The following is a 22,083-nucleotide window of genomic DNA, read 5'->3' as shown; positions in this document are numbered from 1 at the left end:
AGGGTTAACCAACCACAGTGGACTTCTGTTTGTCCGTTGGTCCTTTTTTGCCTTTCATCGTTGCCTCCCTCTCCCTTCTTCCCTCCTGGGCCTCATCCTTACTCCCAGTATGGCCTCTTAGAGAAGGAGCACAGCAGGAGTCCTCTCTCTCTCTCTGCCTCTCCCTCACTTCTGGAGCCTGGACGCCCAGCGACACCCAGGCCCTGGAGAGCCTCCCCTCTGTCTCCAAGCCCGCTCAAGGTCTTTCTCCAAACAGAAACACTCTGGAGAATTAAGTTATCCCCACCTGTATGTGATGTCTGTAGCAAGACTGGAAATGACACAACGGAGATGAGTTAAAGTAAATGGTGGGGCATTGACTTGATTTAATGTTATATGATTATTAAAGATAATGTTTGCACACAACTTCCAAAAATGTAGGGGGATCTTTAGTAAGGAGTGTGTAATTCAGTATTATGTGCCCAGTATTATTCCAGCCTTGTGAAAATACAGGGGGAAAGATTGGGAGTAAGTACAGTCTGTTCTTTGTGGATCAGCAGTGAGATCATGGCAATTGTGGTTTTATTGTTTTAAGTGTTCTGTAATAGACATGTATTTACTTTTATAACCAAAAACCCCACAGGTGACATAAATATCGCAGGGAGGCTTGTAGGCTGTGCGTCTTTAAAGCATGAATAGTTCGGTTTTAAAGTGTCTGTATCTTTTTGTTTTTTGTTTTGTTTCCCCCCACCAAGTGTCAGCAACTTGCAGGCTGAGTTAAACAGCATTTCTGCCCTACGGAAGCAGCTGGAGCGGGATGTGCTCTCATATCGGAATTTGCAGAAGACCCTGGAGGAGATGATCAGCGAAATTCGGAGGCGGGAAGGTGCGTGCTGTCTTGTGTGTGCTCCCCTTTGGTTTCCCCCTGGGAGGGCCATGGCTGACCTTGAAGAAATCCCTGGAACTTCAGGAGGGGAGGAAGCACCTGCCGGGTTTAGTCTATAGGTGCTTTTTGGGGTGATCATGTTGATGTTGGCTCTGTGTTCGTCTGGCTTTGGCCTTTCATAGTAGAAGGCCCATTACGTTGTATAAATTCTGCAGAGGGTCAGTGGCAGGCTTGCTTTCTTGCTATCTCTCCTCTTCTCTGCACCATGCGATACTGTAGCTCCAAATCCCCGTGGGGACTTGCGGTTCCCTTTTGCTGCCCTCACTGCCCCAAATGCCTGGGCTCTTCCTGCCATAGCACCTACCATAGAGAGCACAGGGTGGAAGTGACAGAGGGGAGAGACGGCTGTTCCATGGCGGCATTGGAGATTCATTGACGGGGTGGGGGGTGGGGGGTGGGGGGCTACATCGTGAGGGTCCTGTGGGACTGCGTTGCTTTGCTCATCACAGCAATGCTTGATCCTTTCTCTTCCGGGAAACTGAGCCCCTTAAAATCTGGGCTGGGGTCTCATTCTTCTCCAGATCTCTAGCCCAGTGCTTGGCACATGTGGTAGGGATTGGTAACAGCAGAGGTAAGTTTGACATTTCTCCTTCTTTTTAAAAGATTTATTTATTTATTTGAAAGGTAGAGTGACAGAGAGAGAGAGAGAGAGAGAGAGAGAGAGAGAGAGGAAGAGACAGAGACAGAGAGAGAGAGAGAGAGAGAGATGTTCTATCCACTGGTTCACTCCCCAAATGGCCTCTACAACCCAGTCTGGGCCTGCTGAAACTAGGAGCCAGAAACTCCATCCAGTCTTCCATGTGGGTAGCAGGACTGAAGCACCTTAGCCATCATCTGCTGCTTTCCAGGTGCATCAGCAGGGAGCTGGATCCAATATGGGGTGCTGGCGTCTCAAGCAGTGACTTAACCTGCTGTGCCACAGTGCTGACCCAAGTTTGATGTTTCTTGAGCACCTATTATGTACAAGGCACAGTGCTAGCCCCTTTTCATCTCCGATCCTCACAATCATGCCATTGGGTAGGGTCAGTATTCACTTCATTTTACAGATGAAGAAACTAAGGCTGGGCTGAGAGGTGGGTGGGCTTTGATTTGCCTGGATTTGAGCCAGGTCATCTTCCTTTGAAGTCAGGCTCTTTGTAGTGGTCTTTGCTGTGTTTGAAGTCTGTCAGCTCTTACATGTGTAGGGGAGGTCATATCTGTGGATGTGCCTTGCTCAGTAAACATCACCCTCTATGCTCTTCCTTCTCTGTTAGAAGGTGACGATTGCTGGGCCAGGGTTGTGGCATAGAGAGTTAAGCCTCCACCTGCGATGCCAGCATCTCACATGGGTGCTGGTTTGTGTCCCTGCTGCTCTACTTCTAATCCAGTTTCCTCCTAATGTGCCTGGGAAAGTAGCAGAAGACGGCCTAAGTGCTTGAGCCCCTGCCACCCACGGGGGAGACTGGGTGAAGCTTCTGGCTTCATCCTTTCCTAGCCCTGGCCATTGTGGTCGTTTGGATAGTGAACCAGCATATGGAAGATCGATTTCTCTCTCTCTCTGTCTCTCTCTCCCTCATCCCTGTATCTCTGCCTTTCAAATAAAATAAATAAATCTCAAAAAAAAGGTGATGTGTGCTGCATAGGAAGCAGCCGCTGCGTGCGTGTCCAGAGGCTCTTTTTGTCTCGGCTGTGACGGGCAGTTTCCGCCCGCGGTGTGCCTGCTGCTCACCAGGGCTCTGGGGCAGTAAGAACTGCGTCAGGCGTTCTTATCTCCCTGGAGCTCTACCCTTGAGGGTCACATCTAATTTTCTTGTGCTATCACCTAGCCAGAGTCACTCCCTCACTTAAAGTGGAATCACTGTTTGCTTGTTCCGTTCAGAGTGGGCTCTAGGTGCAACACTTGATATGCAAATTATAACTCTGAATTGGCCACCGTGAAACCTGCTGCCCGTGGTGAGACAGTATGTTGAGATACCAGCCCGTGGGGAAGGGAACATTGCTGTTGCTCCAGAGGGGGGGCTTGAGACTCCCCTCTCCGACTCCCCTTTCGAATGGCCTTAGATGGACCGGACTGGGGGACTGGGGTCAGTTGCGGGTGTGTCTGTTTCTGATATATTCTTTTCTCTCCCCGGTCTCGGCCTTTTTTGTTTCTTTTGGCAGAAGAACCATTTTCATTTTACAGTGACCAAACATCTTATCTCAGTATTTGCCTTGAAGAGCACGGTCACCTGCCAGTGGAGCATTTTTCTCAAGAAGAACTTAAGAAAAAGGTACTGACCTGTTGTTAACCTGCAGTGTGTTTCCTAAGACTCGGCTCCTGGGCTCCTGAGCAGAGGTGTAAGACTCTGAAGCCGCTCTCCTGTCCTTTCTCCCCTTTCCTCTCTGCCTTGGGATCCTCGCTCCTCCCGAGGCCTCACCGGGAATGCCCCTCCCGTGTGTGGTGCCTGCCTTCTCAGCCGGAGGACTCGGCAGGCTCTGGTGCCTCCAGGGAAAGCTCTCCTGCTTCGTGTAGAGTTAGCCACCTCTCCAGGTCATTCCGCTTTCTGTTGCTACAGAATCTGGATCAGCGCCCTTTCCCGGCTGATCTGTGATTGTCTGGTTACTCCTCTCTGGGCCGGGGACATCTTAAATTAGTGATTATGTCTTAGCTATTTCTGGTTTCCCTGGCACATGTAGTAGGAGAAAATAGACACTTTGGGGATGAATAAAGTTCCAGATTTAATCAGGAAATCTGTTTTTAAACTGGAACAGCTTTTTCACTCTGTTGATCGGAGGTGCGGTTTGTGCTTAAAGGTTCTGAGAACCATTGTGAAGAACAGGAAGTGTGCCCACAGAGGAGCCTGGGATTTACTGTAAAATCCTGGTTTGTTTGTGCCTGCAGTTCAGGCTCCATTCTGGCCGGGAGGCAGGCATGGGAAGAGCCAGTGGCAAGAGCTGTTGAGACAGGAGTTGGGTGAGGGCATGCAGGGGCGGGGGTGGGGGGAGGGCGGCTGCCGAGAGGTCGGTGCTCCCTGATGAGGGGGAGCTTCTCTGCAGAACGGGCTCCACGTGGATTCTGAAGGGTGAATAGCAGTTCGTCCCAGTGGGATGGCTTTCTCAGTGAGGAGAGGGGAAACAGCCTGGGTAAAGCCCAGCAGTAAGAAGGAACAAGAACTGTGAGGAGTTGGGCAGCTGGGGCAGGAGTGGGCCAGGGCGCCTGAGGCAGCGGTTAGTTCTTGGAGCTGGAGGAGGTGGAGCTGATCGTAGCTCCACTACGATCGTGAGGCCGGAGTGAGGGTGGGAGGTAGCCCAGGTGGCTCGCACGTAGTGTTTGTGGAGTCGGAATGTCTTCCTGCCACCATACCAGCTTGAGGGTTGGATCCAATGTGTAGTCCTGCCCGGATATGTTGAACAGCAACTCTGTGTAGCCAGGGTGCGGGTTCTGCTCTATTTGAAGAACTAACGATTGTCCCTTTGAGAAATCTTTGGAAACTGCCGACCTTTGGGACTAGAAGCGTGTGGGGAACCACCGTGGTGAGTGCTCAGGCGCTTGTGGCCCTGGCCATGAGGAGGAGCCCTGGCCGTGAGGAGGAGCCCTGGCCTGGGAGTCTGGATGTCCCAGCTGTGATCCGGGCTCTGCCTCTGTGGAAGCAGCTGCTCTTTTCTGTGTGACTCCCTCATGGAGGTCTGCAGACACCACTCCAACAACTCACTGCTTTGTATCTGTGTTCTGAAGTAGGTCTGGGCTCCCCAGCCCAGCCCCGCCCCCTCCTTGGGATTTTTGCAAGGGTGTAAAGTTTTAGCACCTGTGAGTTACTGTAATATCACTACTGGTATTGCTGGACAGGTGTACGGAGAAGGCTGATGCTGTAAAATAAAGCTGTGACACAGTCGCAGCAGCTTCAGCCATGGCGGGCTTTTCCTGCGGGAGAACAGAGGTAGTACTGACTGAGCACTTACACTTGCCGAGTCCTTTAGTGCCCTGTGGGACCGTGATCACGTTCAGTTTTCACAGTAACCATTCTGCATGCGAGGAAACTGAGGCTTGCGTCACGCAGCTGGCCCTGGGTCTCTTTGCCTTGACGTGGTGGCTCTGGGATTAGAACAGGTGTTTGCAATGAGAAAGGCCTCAGGCAGGCAGCCTCGTACTCCATAACTGTGGTGCTGCAGCCTCTGCGTGGTGGGAAGGCCTGGGTGCAGACGTGTGGCTGGGGGAAGCCCAAGCCTGGTGCTGGGCAGTCAGGCCTCTCCTTGCTCTTACCTTGTAGGTCAGTGACCTTATACAGCTAGTGAAGGAGTTGTACACAGACAACCAGCACCTGAAGAAAACCATTTTTGATCTTTCCTGCATGGGCTTCCAGGGAAATGGCAGACCTGACTCAACAGAACAAAGAGAGGTAAGAAAAAACCTGTCAACACGCGCTGCTTACAAAAATCTAACAACCGCAGAGATTCCTCATGGTTGAAGCTGTCCTGGGGAGATCTCTCATGGGAATTCCCTTTGCTGTGCCAGGGTTTTGAGGGCTCCATTAGGTCAGCTGGTCTGTCCACAGCCTTCTCAGGTTTGGTCATGTCTCCATGAACATCCCTGATATATGTTGATGCCTCTGACTCTGGTCCAGCCCTGGTGTCTGTGCTGCAGATGGCACACCCAGATAAGTGATGTGGTCTCAGAGGGGCCTGAGGAATTGCCATATGCCCAGATAATTTGGGCAGTGTAGATGGAGCCTCAGTGAATACGTGAACATAGACAGACAGGTGAGAGGTCTTCAGAGTGGTTAAGATGCTGCTTGGGACACCCACATTTCCTATTGGAGTGCCTGGGTTTGAGTCCTGGCTTTGCTGCCAGTTCCAGCTTCCTGGGAGGCAGCAGGAGGTGGCTTACGTGATGGAGTTCCTGCTACCCACGTGGGGAGACTCAGGTTGAGTTTCTGGCTTTGGCTTGGCCCAGCCCTGATCCTGGCTATTGTGTGGATTTGCGGAGTAAACCAGTAGTTGGGAGTTCCTTCTTTCTCTTTTTCTGCCTTTCAAATAAATAAAACAAATAAAAATGTAAAACAAAACAAAAAAAGGTCATGGAAAATTTGTGTTTTGAAGACTATATATGTGGATTTAAAAATTTTTTAATTTATTTTAAAAATTTATTTATTTAGTTAATTCACTTTTTAAATATTTATTTTCAAAGATGGAATCCCATCTGGATCTCCCACGTGGCTGGCAGGGGCCCAAGCACTAGGGCCATCTTCCCCTGAGCTGGATCAGTAGTGGAACAGCTAAGACTTGAGCTGGTGCTCAATGGGATGCTTGTGTCATTGATGGCAGCTTAACCTGCTGTGCCACAGCGCCAGCCCCTTCCAATTTCTTTCTTTCTTTCTTTTTTTTTTTTTTTTTTTTTTGCATCAGAATAAACTTACACTTTTATTTCTGTTTTCCAAGAAGTTTTTGAAGTCCCTGTGTGCACATCCTTGCTAAGGAAGGAGGAAGGAAGCCTTGTTCATTCAATGACTTCTGGGTCTCAGTGCTGATCCTTATGGATGTGTTGCCATAGATTTCTCTCTGTTAAGAACCTGTGCCTTGTGGTGCAAGGATCCTGTCGTTGTGACAGTGACAAAGGCGCTTTGCTTCCTCCCTTAAGCCCCTGCCTCGGCCAACCTCCCCCCGAAGTACAGCCTCGCTCCATGCATGTGCTGTTTCAGAAGCCTGGAGCGGTTCCCACCTGAAGCCCAGGAAGGCGTTTTGGTCTCGGAGTCCCTTAAGTACAAAACTGGATCTTCTTGTGTGGGGTTGTCTTTAATCAACCTGGAACACAGGTAGATGGAGGTCTCATACTCACTGCCACATCATTTCCTGCGAAAGATTTGTCAGCCTCAAGCTGTCTCTTCCTGCCGTCAAAGTGGGAAACACTCAAAGGTACTCATGCCGTGCTTCGGCCATCTGCTCTCTTTGAGACAGGGAACATTATTGATCTTAGCCTGCAGGGCTCCAGATAATTTTGAAAACCAAGAATCTTTGCAATCCATTTAGGGAGAAGCAAGTGTCCTGGTTTGCTTCCTCCCAGGCAGCATTTTTAATAAGCAGCTTGTTCTTTACCGACTTCATTTGAGTCGTAACTGGCGAGTTTTGTTTGTTCATTTGCCCTTTGAAAAAAATCTGTTAAATGTCCCATTATGTCCTTTGGAGAACAGAGGCTTTCTCCCCTGCCTACTCGGAGATCTTAATACCAGCCGATTCAGATTTGAGTCATTTGTCAGATTGCACTTCAATTTGATGTTCCCTATGAATAGCCTTGTCCTTTATAGCACAGCTCCTCGTCTTCCCCCGCAATGGGCTGGGGAGATCTGCATGGGTAGGGTGATGTATGTACCCACGATGATCTGGAGCTAAGGGAGGAGTGGGAGTTTGGGCTGAGGGTGGGATGCCAAAGAGGAGAGCCCGCTGTGCCCATGTGGTTCTCTTTCAGCGAGAAGCAAGGCAGAAATGGCCCAGCAGTACTTAGGTTGTCCACGGTGTTTCCTGAGCAGCAGAACGTGCAGAGTGGGGGCTGGGCATGATTCCTGCTCTCTAGGAGCCTACAGATCAGAAAAGGACAGGAAAAAAGCGAATGTGTTATGTTTTTAAAATTCACTGTTTTTTTTGCCAATATTTAATTAAACGATAGCATTACCTAACATTTGGAAAACAGAGAAAAGAAATTGCCCCAATCCTGTCACTCTTTTAAAGCAGGCACAGTTAATTAACATTTTGGAATTGATCTTTCGTTATTTGTGTGTATGAACACAGGCACGCACACACTTGTAATGTAATACAGTTTCGTTTCCGGTGTCTTCCATTTGCCATTGTGTCGTAGCATCTTATTTCATCTTGTGAATGTGCTGAAATTTAACTAACTGCCTTGCTTTTGTTGGACCTGTGGATTGTTTCCAGTGATTCACTATTTTAAATTACATGAGTGTCCTTGGACACAGATCTTTTCTGTGTTTAGGATTTTTTTCCCATACACTGTTACCCAGTTATGTAATTACTAGGTCAAAGGAAAGATATATAGTACTTTTAAAAATTATTTTCATGTGCCCTCCCCCAGCAACTTTTAATTTTTTTTAAAAGATTTATTTATTTGAAAGGCAGAGCGACAGAGAGAGGGGAGAAACAGAGATCTTCCATCTGCTGGTTTACTCCCCTAATGGTCACACCAGCCAGGTCTGGGCAAGCCTGAATCTAGGAGCCAGCAATTCCATGCTGGTCTCCCATATGGGTGGCAGGGGCCCAAGCACTTGGGCCATGCTCTGCAGATTTGCAAGGCATGTTAGCAGGAGGCTGAATCAGGAACAGTGTATCTGGGACAGGGACTGGCACTCTGAAACGGGAAGCTGGCATCACAAGCAGTGACTTAACTTGCTGTGCCATGACTCTGGCCCACAACTTTTAATTTGAAAAAAAGGTTTAAGTAGTTTGAAGGCCCTGATAGAGTCAGTCAGGTTTCCTTTCAAAAACGGTTGCCCTGATGTAGAACCTCGCTAGCTGGGGACAGCAGTGCTCACTCCTTACATGCAGACAGTTCATGCAGAAACCACCAGCTAAGCAGGAGATTAAGAGCAGAGTCAGTCAGCTTTTTGTTTCTGCATCGGAAGTACCCAAGAGAAGCTACCCGTGAAGATAGAAGCTTCCTTTGGCTCACGGTTTGGGAGATTCACAGTCCAAGGTTGGGCCACCACGTTAGTCTGATGAGGATGGAGGCTTGATCACGTGGGAGCCAGGGAGCTTGCTTGTCCTCCATATCCTTATGTCTGTTTTCATAAAACCACCGTAACTCGGTCCCAGAGCCTTCACCACAGCAGCTTAATCCCATGCAGTCACCCCCAAAGCCCACTTAGCACTTAGCAATGCTGAGCCTGGGCATTAAGCCCTTAACACATGGGCTCTTGGGGGGCACCTAAACTGTTATCAAAGCCATGGAAAACAGGTATCCTGTGGTTTTAATATGCAGTTTCTTAAATATTTATTTATTTGAGAGGCAGAGTTAGAGAGAGAGAAGGTCTTCCATCCACTGGTTCCCTCCACAAAGGCCCACAACAGTCAGAGCTGGGCTGATCCAAAGCCAGGAGCCAGGAGCTTCCTCCTGGTCTCTCATATGGGTGCAGGGCCCAAGCACTTGGGCCATCTTTCCCTGCCTTCCCACAACATTAGCAGACAGCTGAATCTGAAGAGGAGCAGCTGGGACATGAACTGGTGTCCATATGAGATGCTGGCACCGCAGGTGGAGGTCCAACCTGCTATGCCACAGCACCAGCCCCTTAATATGCATTTAGATGATCTCTGATGTGGTTGTCTCTAATTTCTTCTGTTTGTTTGCTGTTCATTAATTTAGGTCATGTAGGAAGTTTGGTTGAGAATCACCCTCCAGTTGGGGCAGTGAGCATCAACAGCCATGAACTGTGTGAGACACATGGAGCTGTCACATCTAAGTGATGGCATCTGTGTCAGGCGTGTTGCAGGCACTTGAAAGGAAGGATTCATTACTGTTATTATCAACTTCTACTGTCATTATTTGCAGCATTAAAAAACAAGATTTTTTTTTGGCATGGAGCGAGAACATGAGTAAAGGGGTGTAATTGAAGTGAACTTGGAAATCTGGAGGCTGTCATGCTGAGCAAGAAGTAGACCTTGTGTGACCCTACAGAGGACAGAAATGGCACTTAGAAGCAGAAGGTGCTTGTTAAATATTCTGTTATAGTAACAATAAAATCTGGTTTGTCAGACTAGTTATAATTTCATTAAAAAGAGGAACTCACTAACAGTTTGACTTTTATAAGGTTTTATGAATTTTATGTGATTTATAAAGCCCTTGGCACAGTGCCTGGCCTGTAGTATGCACTCAATAAAACACAGCTATTTTAAATTTTTTAAAAAAATTTTAGTAAGTGTGAGGCAGGCTTGGAGATACAGCCCTGCTCTGCTGGTGTTCAGAGTGTGCTAGCAGCACGGCAGGCAGTGCTCCTGAAGTTGCGCGTGCACGGAGTGTCCTGGGGACCTCGTTACAAGCGCAGATTCTGCTGGTGTGAGTGCATATCTGAGGCCTCTGTGCTCTGAGGGCTGCTTTGAGCGGCCGGAACAGAGGTGATCCTGAAAGCCATTGAATTCCAGTTGTCATTTTGAAAAACATCTTTATTCACGTGTCTGCTCTTCCAGCTCTGTCTTATTGTGCATGGGCACTGATGTTTAAACCGTGAGCGCAGAGCCCCTGCCCTGCCTAGTGTGTGACGCAGAGAACCAGAGGGGCAGTTGCAACAGAGCGTGGTGGGGGCTGTGATGGGTGAGTGCAGGACGCTCTGAGGGGCAAGTGCCCAGCCCTCCCAGTGAGGCTCAAGAGGAATTCTTCCTGGAGGAGATCAAGAAAGAACAGCACAGGAGGCAGGGGGAGAATAGGAGAGAGCAGAGTTACAGTGTGGCACTGTAGGGAGGGACTGTTTCATCGTGTCAGATACTCTGAGAAGACAAGAAAGAAAGGACTTAGAGGATTCCCAGTAAGACAAGTGGCCTGGGCAGTTTCATCAGAGTGGGGACAGGAGCTCGCTTGCCTTGGCTGGAGGGGAGAGGTGGAGTGAGGAAGTGAGGATAAAGCTGGTTGACACTGGGAGGCCTGGCGTGCTTGGTGGCAGGGCTGGAACCAGAGCCCAGGTAGGTGACTCATAGTTCTTTCTGACATCTCGTTGTGTGTCTTTGAAAATTGGTAAGTCATGTTTGGTGCTAGGAACATTTCTCTATGTCCATAGCCTTTAATTAGAAACTGAGTTTACTTCTAATTTTGACTAAATCAGCAGGAGTAATGAGGAGTGAAAGTTTTTATTTGGGTGTGTGAAGAATGGGGTGGGTGTGGTTCTAGAAAGGCAGAGTAGCTTTGGTGCTCTTGCTGTTTCCACCTGGAATGATGTGTTAGCTGGGCTCTGCTCAGCTAAACCGAGGGGAAGCCCTTCTCCTATTCATGGAGCTGGGGAGTGGCCCCTCAGTCCGCTAACTCGTGTGGGTTTATCTCTGGTTTGAGAAGGTCTTTGGGGAGCTTTTGTGTGCAATTCGTGGACAGTGGTGGCAGCAAAAGCTCTGCTACAGAGGGTGAGAAGAGAAGCTTGGAGAGAGCAGAGAGAAGGGCTCAGTGACCAGAGCTGGACGGGGAATCCGGGAGAGTTTGCTGTTGACTGCTATTTCTCTTAAAGACGGGAGAGACTTTCCCCCCAAACTTTAATCTGAAAAACCCAGACACAGCAAAGGGAACACCTGTGTGTATACAGGAACATAATTTTACAGTGAACATCTGTGTATATAAGCTCCACCTAGATTCTGTTAGCATTTCCCACCTGTCCATCATTGCTCTGTCTTGTCTTTTTGATGAATTTTAATTAAAATTGCAGACATCAGTATCCTTGTGCTTCCCCTGAATACTTAAGCCTGCATGTTTATAATTATTTTTTTAAAAAATGATTTATTTATGTATTTGAAAGAATTAGAGAGGGAGAGAGAAAGAGAGGTCTTTGATCTGCAGGTTCACTCTCCAGATGGCTACAATGGCCAGGAGCCAGCAGCTTCATCCTGCTCTCCCATGTGGGTAGCAGGGCCTCAAACACTGGGCCATCTTCTGCTGCTTTTCCTGGGTCATTAGCAGGGAGCTGAATCAGAAATGGAGCAGTTGGGACACAAACCAGCACCTGTATGGGAAGCTGGCGTTGCAAGTGGTGGGTTTACCTGTTATGCTACAACTCCAGCCCCACAGAGTTAGTTTTTCTTTTAGGGTTAAATTTGCATACAATGAAATATAGATGTTGTAAGCCTCCATTTTGTAAGTTTTACAAATGTATGTGCCTGTGTAACCCAAGCCCCTATCAAGGTCCTTTAGTCGCTTCATGTCAGTCCATCCCCAACCCCCCACCCTGCTGCTCCTATAATTTTGGTCCATGGTGAATTAATTTTGCCTGTACTAGACCTTCATATAAATGTATTAAATAGCATATTCTCTTTTGTAGAAGCTTCTTTCACTCAGTATGTTTTTGAGATTCATCCACGTTGTTATGTGAGTCAACAGTTTGTTCCCTCTTACTGCTAAGTAGTATGAGTTGAGTATCCCTTATCCCAAATGCTTGGACCAGTAGTGTTTCAGATGTGAGATTTCGTTCAGGTTTTGCAGTATTTGCATGGATTGGTTAAGTATGTGATCTGAAAACCTGAAATACCAAATGCCCCCAAACCCAAAACTATTTTGAGTTTGATGTCAGAGCTCAAAAAGTTTCGGATTTTGAAGCATTTCCAAGTTTGGATTGGGGATGTTCAACCTGTATTTCACTGTATGAATATATTATAATTGGTGTATTAATAGACGTTTGGGTAAAAGTTGATGTGCAAGTCTTTGTGTGAACAAACTTCTCCCCTTCCCTCTTGGTGGGTACCTCTGAGTAAAATTCCTGGGTCATAGGGTTGTTAGTTTACAAGACATTGCCAATCTTTTACCAAAGTGGCTTCCCATTTTATATGTCCATGAGAAGTTTGATAGTCCTCTTTGCTCTGTGTTTTAATGATGAGAGAAGAAGCTGATAGAGTAAGCTTTGTAAATGGATATGCCTTTAATAAGTACATTTACCTGCATCTGGTTGGGTTAATGCTTGCTAGTATGGATTTTGATTATCAGTTTGCAGATTTGAGTAAAGATAGGTTGAAAGTATTCTGACCCTGAGAAGCTTCTATAAAATGACTTTCTGAAGTCATTTTCCTTATTTTTTCCTCTGAAAAGTGTTATTTTTTCCAAAAGAAGACCAGAAGAATTTAAGTTGGTCTGAGTTAATGAGAGTATTGAGCAAATGTAGGGATTCATGGAACAGAAGTGTTGAGAGAGAGCCATAGGCATCTCCTGTGTACCAAATGCCTGAGTGACCTGTCACTCTGTGGCTTTAACATTTTTGGGGGGAACTAGCTACAGCATTGGTGACATGAGCACTTTCTATTGACTCTCTTCCTGGGGTGGCCACCCTTCTCATTTTGTGTGTATATTTGGTTAATTTGGGTATCCCACGAGTAGGATTTTTGCTCTTCTGTAGAGCTGAGAAAGTTGTACTGTTCATTCTGTGGAATGCAGAATGCAGAGGCTTTGGGATTTATGCTTCTATAAAGCATTACGGATTCATGCAGTCTTTATAAATAACTGTCCTTCATTCCCCAAAGTGTGCATTTATCATCGGGCAAGCCTGATACTCTTCTCATTAGCAATGAAGACTTTTTGTTAGCAAACTACAGCAACGTTGCTGAGCCTCTCCATCCCAGTGGTGTGACAGTGGAGCTGGAGGCTTTTGCCCTGTGCTAAGTAGGGACCTAATGCATAAATGGGCTCAGCATAAATTTCATTTACTGCTTTCTCCCTCTTTGATATTTTCAATTCCATCAATAGCCATTTTCCAAAATCTTGTTACTTTTACATAATCTGAAAGTGAATTTAGTAAAGGCAAGAATGGCAGTGGCACAACAGACAGCATATTCTATTTACAGCCGCTCGGGAAAGACCACGCAAGGGCGAGGGGAGATGTGTTGTTATTTCTTGGGAATTTTTTCTTAAATGATGCTTGATCCCAGGCAGCTGTGTGTGATCTGCCAGAACTAGCAATTCTAACTCTGGCTAATTTTTATTTCATGGCTTTGGCATTTATTTCTGCCTCTTTTTGTTTTGTTTGTATTTTTTATTTTGCATTAAAAAAAAAAAAGACATCACTGACTTACTCATGCATATTCATGCTGCGTGTTTTTTTGGGTTGCGTTTTCACACCATTCCATGCTCCATGTAGCTTCTTGCTAGCAAAGAAGACGAGGACACGATCAAAATTGGAGAGAATGATGGGGATAATTTCCTGGGTGAGCAGCATTTGGAGCCGAGTAATGAGGTAGGAACATGGCAGTTGACTGCTTATTCCGTCTGCCCCACTCTGTGCCCAAGCCACTCTTCCAGCCTGGAATGAGTCCAGTGGGTTTTCTGTTCACCCTGCTTGTAGTGAGTGCCTGCTGTATGCCAATGGAGAACAAAGAGACTGTGTCTTCTTCCTCTCTGAAGTTACCAACGTGAGAACAAACATGTAGTTGCACATAAAAAGGGGGTGGTTATAGAATAACAGGGATTGGATGCCGGACCTGGACAGATGTTTAGAGAGCTGATCCAACACATTCGTTTAATGCTGTGGAAACTCTGGCCTGTGGGGGGAGATGATTTACTCAAGGCACAGGGGGAGTCCATGACAGAGCTTGTACGAGAGCTCTGTTGTAACTCCAAGATCATTTGATGGGACTGAACTCACCTTCTCAGGAGCCTTCTGCAACCTCCTGATCTGAAACCCAGCTCCCTGTCCTCTGGGCATTGAGAGAGTTTGCCCCCACCCACAGAGACTGTTCTTCAGTCACATTGACAGTCAAATTTGGAGCTGATACTCCCCAGGGTTGAAAGAACCCTAACACCTTGAATGTGGTGGGAGATAGGAGGCTGTAGAGTTGTCATTTTTGGCTTTAAAGGTGTTGTAGTTTGTGAAATCAGGAAGGGGAGATACTGAAACGTAGATAGTTTTGGAGAGCGAAAGAGAAGTGTGGCTTTGGAATCAGACCTGATTTTGAGTCTTGGCTTTGCCACTACTTACTCTGTGACCTTGGTAATTCCTTGCTTAACTTGAGCATGAACATCCTTATCAGTGAGGATGATAACATTCCCTTTTCAGATTATTGTGAGATTTAAGTAGGAAAGCATGTAATAAATGCTCAGTAAATGATGATAATTAGTGTTTTTATTATTATATTCTAGACTTTTCCTCCTTTGGAGGTTGCTTATTTGATGGATTTAATAATGAAATTGGTGGCAAACAAGACCCTATAAATAACAGCTCATTTGTGTGGGTCTTGTCTTCCATTTAAAAATCTTAATCATTTTACCAGGGTGGAGAGATGGCGGGTGATGCCCAGTGTGTATATCACCAGTAGTAATGAAGTCAAGAGGAGTTATTTATAGACTGGTAGAAGAAATTTACAGCTGGGGATGGGGGAAGAAAGTATGCTAATTGTGGCTGCTCAAGACATGCCCAACACAGGCTTTAACTAGATGCGTCCTTGGTGCTGCTCCTCTGGGACCCTCAGTGACCCAAGAAGGTGGATCCATAAATAACATCTTCATGGGAATTAGGAACTTCCGCCTTCCTAATGAGACACATCAAATCCGTGTTAATTAGTATGTGTCTGTAGAGAGTAAGCTGGATTTCTGATATATAATAAGGAGGATGCATTGCGAGAAATGGACAATGACCAAACAAAGCATTGTTAATGCCTGGGGTTCCATAGCCTTCTTAGGAAGAACTAATGAGGAGTAAACCCTGAGTTGGGAGAATGCACCTGCAGTGTGTGTCCCTGTAGCAGGTGAGACACTTACCTTGAGTCGGCCATCCCAGTTCACTGTCCCAGCCACCTTGGGAGGTAGCATTATTGCCCCCGTGTGTGAGGGGGAAACTGAGGCAGAGAAGAAGAAATGTATGAAGTGCGTGTGTGGGCCGTGTGCCTGTGTGCCTCTCCATCCCCCTGCTGCCCCTGTGATTTTCTCTCTGGCTTCCTTGCACCCAGTCACTGCCCTCCTCCAGGTACCCCTTCCCTGCCACATTTCAGTGTTTTACCAAATATTCTTATTTGCAGGTTCTGGAGGACTGTTCCAAAGGAGGCTGCAAAAATGGATATTTAAGGCACCCAGGTTCTGGTGTTTTAGACTACGATGAGCCACACAAACCTGGCTGCCCTGGAGACCGGAGTCTCGGAGAAGGCGAGCTCCTGAGCCTCCTGGCTCCGTTCTTCAGTGAGAAGGCCGTGCTGTTGCTGGAATCCAGGTAGACGCCGCACCCCGGCTTTGTCTCTGTGGTTTGAGGCGAGAACAGACTCGTTTTGCTAAATGGATTTAGATGATGGTGTCGTGTAATTTATCTGAGAGAGCTCCTGAAATGACTGGGAAGGAATCTTGCCAGTCATGCAATTAGGTAATGAGACTGTGTGCTACTGGCTGCAAGGGGCCTCCAGCAAAGCTGCCTGCAAGCCCATTTGAAAGAGGAGGGGACACTTTCCTTGAGAGCGATTCCTGGGAGCCCCAGGAAGGGCCCACACTAGAATTCTGTCCTCACTAGATCTGCAGTCGTTCCTGTGTGGGCAGTACCATGTTTTGTTTTCCTTAACACAAAAAGGAGAAACAGTCTGCCCATTCACATTTTTAAATTAATCCTTTAGGAGTCATTTTTGCCCCTTGTATGTTCTTCCTTATTTATTCATAACTGCTTCTTGGGCATTAGAGCCAGAAAGAGCTATGCTGTTATCTCCCAGTGCCTCAGTTTCCCTGAGCACATCTTAGGTTTACTGTGAGGAGTAAGGAAAACAAATGTTTATGAAGAATGGCTGGCCCGAGGGCTGTGTTCAGTGAAAGCTTTCAGTTTTCTTCTAGCACAGATAAAGGGAGTTGGTAATTTTTGTCCCTGACGCTTGGCAGGCACCAGGAAGCCTGGTATTTCTTACATCATTGGTGGGATAAGCCTCATCATGGACATTTCTTCAGCCAGCAGCAAGGGGGCTTGGAGTGTTGAAGTGTGGAGTGTTCTGCTTGTGTGAGTTTGGCCAGGCGAACCTTCCCTGATCCCTGACATCTGTGTAGTGTCCTCCTGGGAACCCTCACAGTGGCGGTGCTGGGTGGTTGTCACAGGGATTTAGGCGACCACAGCTGATTCTTGAGCTGAAAGTTACCAGTCTCTCTCTGGGGACCATGAAGGTTTGCAGTTGGGCATGGGAACAGGGGAAAAGTGCAGTGTGCCGTGGTGGGATTGTAGCCAATGGGCTGTGTATATCAAGGTTCTCTGGAAACAGAATTGATAGGATATGCATGCAAGTATAGGAAGGGGAATTTATTAGGGGTGTCATGGCCATTGAGAAGTCCCACGACAGGTCACGTGCAGGCTGGAGAGCCTGGGATACCAATAGTGTGGCTCCGTCCACGTCCAAGGGCCTCAGAACCAGAGAAGTCAAGGATGTGAGTGCCAGTTGGAGGCTGAAAAGCCTGAGTGCCAGCAAGGGGGCGGCAGGCGTGGTTGTGGAGTCTGCAAACCAGCAGCTGCCATGCCAGACAGAATTGAGCCTGTCCCAGGTCCATCTCGGTGAAAGCCCCAAACGCCTTCTCCTTTAGTCTGTCCAGACCCCCCAGTCCTTGGATGATGCCTGCCTGTGAGGCTGGGTCTTCCCACTTTGTCCACTCAGACTTACCTGCTAATTTCATTTGGAAACCCCCTCACAGACACTCCCAAAATAACGCTTTTCCAGGTTTCTCGGTATTCCTCAGTCCAGCCATGTTCACAATGTAACATGGGCCACCACAATGTGTGTGTGCTCTTCCCAGGACAGGAATGTCTCAGCCCTGACCGGTTTTGTCAGGCAGGCACACGGCCTCTGATCATCCCATCTTCCAGGAGAAGCCCGGAGTTTGTATTTTTAAATCTGCTGATTTTTTTCAAAATTTAGACTTAGTTACGGCTTTCAAAGAAAGCACTTTGTGAGCCACCCCTGCCAGCAAGCTTGTGACATCCACTGTGGGCTTGTCTGTTCCCTCCTAGCACCCCGCTAGTGTTTTTCCATAGACTTGCAGGCCACTGCTGTCCGGTTCTAGTGTAAGAAAAGCCCCTGATCTTTGCAGTGGCCTTCGCTCTGTACCACTGGCTCCATGTCAGTAGAGCCACGCTTTTTAGTGTATTGGAAAAAGCAGGGTTTTGGAGCCAGACAGAGCTGGGCTGTAGTCCAGCTACACCATTTAGACCTTAGACTGGGTCTCCCCATCTTGGTTTCTTCATCTGTAAAATGAGAGGTGATGATATTTATTTACCCCATAGGGGTCCTATAAGGATTAAATGACATAATGGACATAAAGTATAGGTCCAAGTCAGTACTAAGTAGGGTTTTGGTGATGTTTAAATTGTGCCCGACCAATTATTCCTGCCCTTTACCACCAACCCCAGGTAAGATTCTTGTCATATGCAAGTGACAGCAGCCAGCCAGTGATTGTATTCATTTCTGAGCCAGTGTTGACAGTGTGACCCCATACAGAGCTCTGATAGACTCAGGCCTGAGACTTGCCCACACCACCTTGGGGCCAAAGGGTCCTGTAGAGGAGCTAGGCCCCAAGAGTGACTCTGATTCAGCTTGCCTGTCCATAGAGAATAGAAAATGGCTTGGACATTAGTTTCTCTCTTGTTTTGCACTTGATCAGTCAGACCAACTCATTCCTTGAAGGTGGGGCCCAGCCTGGCTTGTAGAGAATGGGCTGGCTGGTCCCTTGTCTCCCGTGGTCTTCACTGTGTGTGCGATCCCCAGCCCCCTCTTTACTTCCAACTCATTTGCCCTCCATTCCCTAGAGGACATGGCTTGGGATTTTAACCCTGTATTTTTTTGTTCATCTTTGCAACCTAAAATTAGATGTGATATTTGATAGCTGAAAAAATTATAAAAATTTAAAGGGGAGCCCTTGGGGATGATATGATTAAGGATTTCTCTTCTTTCTTTAAGGCTAATATAATCTTGATTTCACATGCATTCCAGCCACTGCCCCATTTCTTTATTCCCCTTGAAGGCAAGACTTGTCAAGTCATCTGTATTCACTGTGTCTGCTTTCTCCCTCTTTCCTTTCTTTATCCCATTCCAAATGCCTTCATGCCCTTCATTCTACTCACCAAGGTCAGCAACAGTTTTCATGTTGTGAAACCCAGTGTCCAGTGTCAGCCTTCCGCAGCAACAGGCCTTTCTTTGGCCTCTGTTCTCCTGTGGCCTCTTCTTCTCAGTGCCCTTTGCAGGAGGGTATTGGTGTCTCAGAGCTCTGTTCACAGCCCGCTCCTTTCTCTCTCTCTCTCCTCACTCTCCTGGGGCTCTGGAGTATGGTGTGTGACTCCCAAGCTCATGCCTGTAGCTCAGTCCTGTCTTTGGCTCATACAACCAGCTGTATACTCGACCTCCTCATCTGGACATCTAAAGGACACATCAGTGTTAATCTGTTCAAAACCCACTCCCTGTTCTAATCTGCTTCTTCCCTACCCTGCCGTGTCAGTTAATGGCATTGCCATTTACCCAGTTGCTGTAACCAGAGGTCTCATTTCCTCAGTCTCCATATCCATCAGTAAGTCCTGTGGATTCCATCTGCAGGATATGTCCTTTATTCCACCGCTCACTTCTCCACACCCACCTTCCTAGTCCAGGCTGCCGTTGTCTCTTGCTTGGACTCCTCCAATAGCAGTCTCCTTACGTGTCTCACTGCTTCCATGTTTGTCCCTCTCTGGTTCATTCTCTGTAGAGCATCTGTAATAATCTTTTCTTCAAAGAAATTTTATTTTTTGTTTGAAAGGTGGAGTGACAGAGGAGGAGGTGGAGGAGTAGAGAGAGAGAGAGAGAGAGATCTTTCATCCATGGTTCATTCCCGAAATGGCCATAATAGCCCAGTATGCCATCCAGATTTACCATCTGGGTGACAGGGGCCTACGTCTTGGGCCATCTTCTATTGCTTTCCCAGGCACAATAGCAAGGAGCTGAGTTCATAAGCAGAGCAGTTGGTGGCTTAAGCCACTGCACCACAATGTGGACCCCCATGGTAATCTTTCTGAAGCTTAGATTAGATAGTGTTTCCTCCAGCCTTTAAATTCCCCAGTGGATGTGGTTGTTCAGTCATATCTTGGTAAGATACTGGTTAAGACTCCTGCATCCCACATCGGTGCACCTGGGTTTGATACTCCGCTCCAGCTCCTGACTCCAGCTTCCTGGTAATGCAGACCCTGGGAGGCAGCAGGTGATGACTCCAGTGGTTATGTTCCTGTCCCCACGTGGGAGACCTGTTTGAGTTCCTGGCTTCCAACTTCAGCTTGATCCAGCCATGACCATTGTGGCCATTTAGGGGAGTGAACCAGCAGATGGGAGCTTTTTCTGTCTCTCAGATGCATGAATTTAAAAATAGTAATTAAAAAAACCCTCTCCAGTGGGTTTCCCATTGTTCTTAGAGCAAAATAAGAGCTCCTTGACACAGCCTCTGCATTTCTCTGTCTTGATCACCACCACCACTCTTGTCACTGGATCCTAGTCATACCAGCCTTCTCCTCAAATATCCAAGCTTGTTCTCACCAATGGGCCTTGCAACTGCAAATAGTTCTGTCTGCAGTGTGCTTTTCCCAGATGTGTATGACAGGTGATGTCTCAGCTAGATGTCAGCTCTGTAGAGAGTGGCCTGTCCTGACCACTCTATCTAAAGACACTGTTTGTGCTTTGTCTCAGAACTCTCCCTCCCTTGCTTCCTGACTGTTTTTCCTTCCCACCCATCCATAGTACTTACCATTACCTCACATTCTGTTATTTAGTTATCACTGCATGTATGTTATCAATGTCTGTCTTCTCTTTAATGAAAAGTAGGCTCCAGTCTTTTTTTTCCCCCCGTATGCATCCCCACTCCCTTACATGGCAAACCGGAGGCACTCAGTAAATGTTTGAATGAGTGTACTGACGACTAAAAGCTCAGCATCGTAGACCAAATGCAATGCTCTTTTGGATTGTTCCAGTCTGCTCTGCCATCTTGGTGAGGGTTTCCTGAATCTTTCTGAGTCCATATTCTCATCTGTCACATGGTATTAATGACAGCCCCCATCTCCCTGTCTTATTGTAAGGATTCAGTGTAAAGAATCTGGGACGTGTTACGTGCTCAGTAAACGTTAGTTCCTTCCCTGTCCACTTTGTGCATGGCAGAGACGCTTAGGCGGACACATAAACAATATTAGGGCCTCTGCAAGACCCTGGACTGAGCCATTCCAAAGGTCCTCGTTACGGTGACAGCTTAATGAGTCTTTTGTTCAGATTTCTAGCAAAGTAACACTTCAAATGTTTTACTTTACTGGCACCACTACTTTAGGATATTATAATGGCCTTTCCACCCCCTTTTACTACCCATTTGTAAAAGCTTTTTCCTGGGTTTTATTGTATGTTGTTGGGTGTTGATTAATAATTATCCTTTGGCTAGTTGAATAATAATTGTCATTATTATTTATTTAATCTATATTAAAGAAGGAGGAGGAAGGGAAATTTAGTTTAACATCCCCTGATGCTTGGAATACCAGAAATATTTTTTAAAGTCTGAGCTTACAATAGTTTAAGATGGTTTGTGTAGTCTAAATAGTTCCATGTTAGTAGTGAAAAATGTTACCTGCACTTGAGTTTTGTTTTTTATAGTTTTTATTTTTTCTCCCCACGTCAGTGTGATGCAGCTGTTGAACTTGGGTTGACGTGGCTCTGACCTTGGTCCTGATTATAGGCATCCAGCTACAGAGAGGGTCTTCCCTTGCCCTCAGAGGCTGTAGTGGGGACGATAGATTCGGTAGTGTTGTTGCCGGGGGTCGCAAAGATGGGCGGAACGGGAGTGTTAGAGGAGTTGGTAGCATCTGGGCTGACTGCCTCACAAGCTTTCTTGAGAGAAGGCAGGTAAATGAAACTGAAGGGAAAAGAAGAAAGAGCTAACAGTGAGGCCAGTCCTGTTCCCTTCTCTGCTGACTGCCACAGCCTCGTGCAGACCCACGTTTCCCCTCTGGAAGATCCTGGCAGCTTTCCACCCTCGTCTGCCTCCATGCTTGCCCACGCCAGCCCCTTCCTCTGCAATTTTTGGTCTCAATTTCATAATTTCCTCTCCTTTTGTTGTGAGTCTGTCTGCTTGTATTTTTTAGGTGAGTTAAACATTCTTATGCTAAGGTCTTCACGTTCTTTTCTTGAGTGTCAGTTCTCTCATTTCTTGGGTTGTGGTCTTTTCATGAGTGACTTTGCCTGCAGGTTCAGTCTGCCTCTGTTAGCTGCTGGGACTGCCCTCCCTGTGCCCTGGTTTTGGGGCTGCCTCAGCTTGACCCTTTAGGAATTTGCATGACGTTTGTCTGGCTCCTTTTCCACCCCGGGAGTTGAGTTTCTGGCTCCACTGCTTTCTGAAAAAAGCAGCTTTCCACCCCAGCTCCCTCTCGTGACAATGAGTTTCCTCTTCTGTTTCGGATCTTTGGGTACTTTTTCTTGATTTTTGAACTCTGTAGTGCACTTAAAATATTTTTTTTTTTTTTTTTTTTTTTTTTTTGACAGGCAGAGTGGACAGTGAGAGAGAGAGACAGAGAGAGAAAGGTCTT

The 22,083-nt window shown here is 46.9% G+C and overlaps 1 protein-coding gene across 7 annotated transcripts in view; it reads left to right on the top strand.

The window, feature by feature from the left end:
* The window catches only part of CDK5RAP2 (CDK5 regulatory subunit associated protein 2), a 208,362-nt gene that overhangs the window by 114,544 nt on the left and 71,735 nt on the right, over positions 1 to 22,083 (top strand). For all 7 annotated transcript variants that reach the window (XM_017350098.4, XM_089301654.1, XM_089301655.1 and 4 more), the window contains 5 exons: positions 735 to 865; positions 3,065 to 3,174; positions 5,152 to 5,280; positions 13,699 to 13,794; positions 15,572 to 15,759. In XM_017350098.4, the coding sequence (XP_017205587.4) occupies positions 735 to 865; positions 3,065 to 3,174; positions 5,152 to 5,280; positions 13,699 to 13,794; positions 15,572 to 15,759 (654 nt within the window). The remainder of the gene's footprint in view (positions 1 to 734; positions 866 to 3,064; positions 3,175 to 5,151; positions 5,281 to 13,698; positions 13,795 to 15,571; positions 15,760 to 22,083) is intronic.

The sequence above is a fragment of the Oryctolagus cuniculus genome, chromosome 1 (genome assembly GCF_051225735.1).
Source record: "Oryctolagus cuniculus isolate XC-2025 breed Fujian yellow rabbit chromosome 1, ASM5122573v1, whole genome shotgun sequence".
In the NCBI taxonomy this organism is placed as follows: domain Eukaryota; kingdom Metazoa; phylum Chordata; class Mammalia; order Lagomorpha; family Leporidae; genus Oryctolagus; species Oryctolagus cuniculus.
Note: the sequence above shows the minus strand (reverse complement) of the source record. Positions and strands in the feature narration are given on the sequence as shown.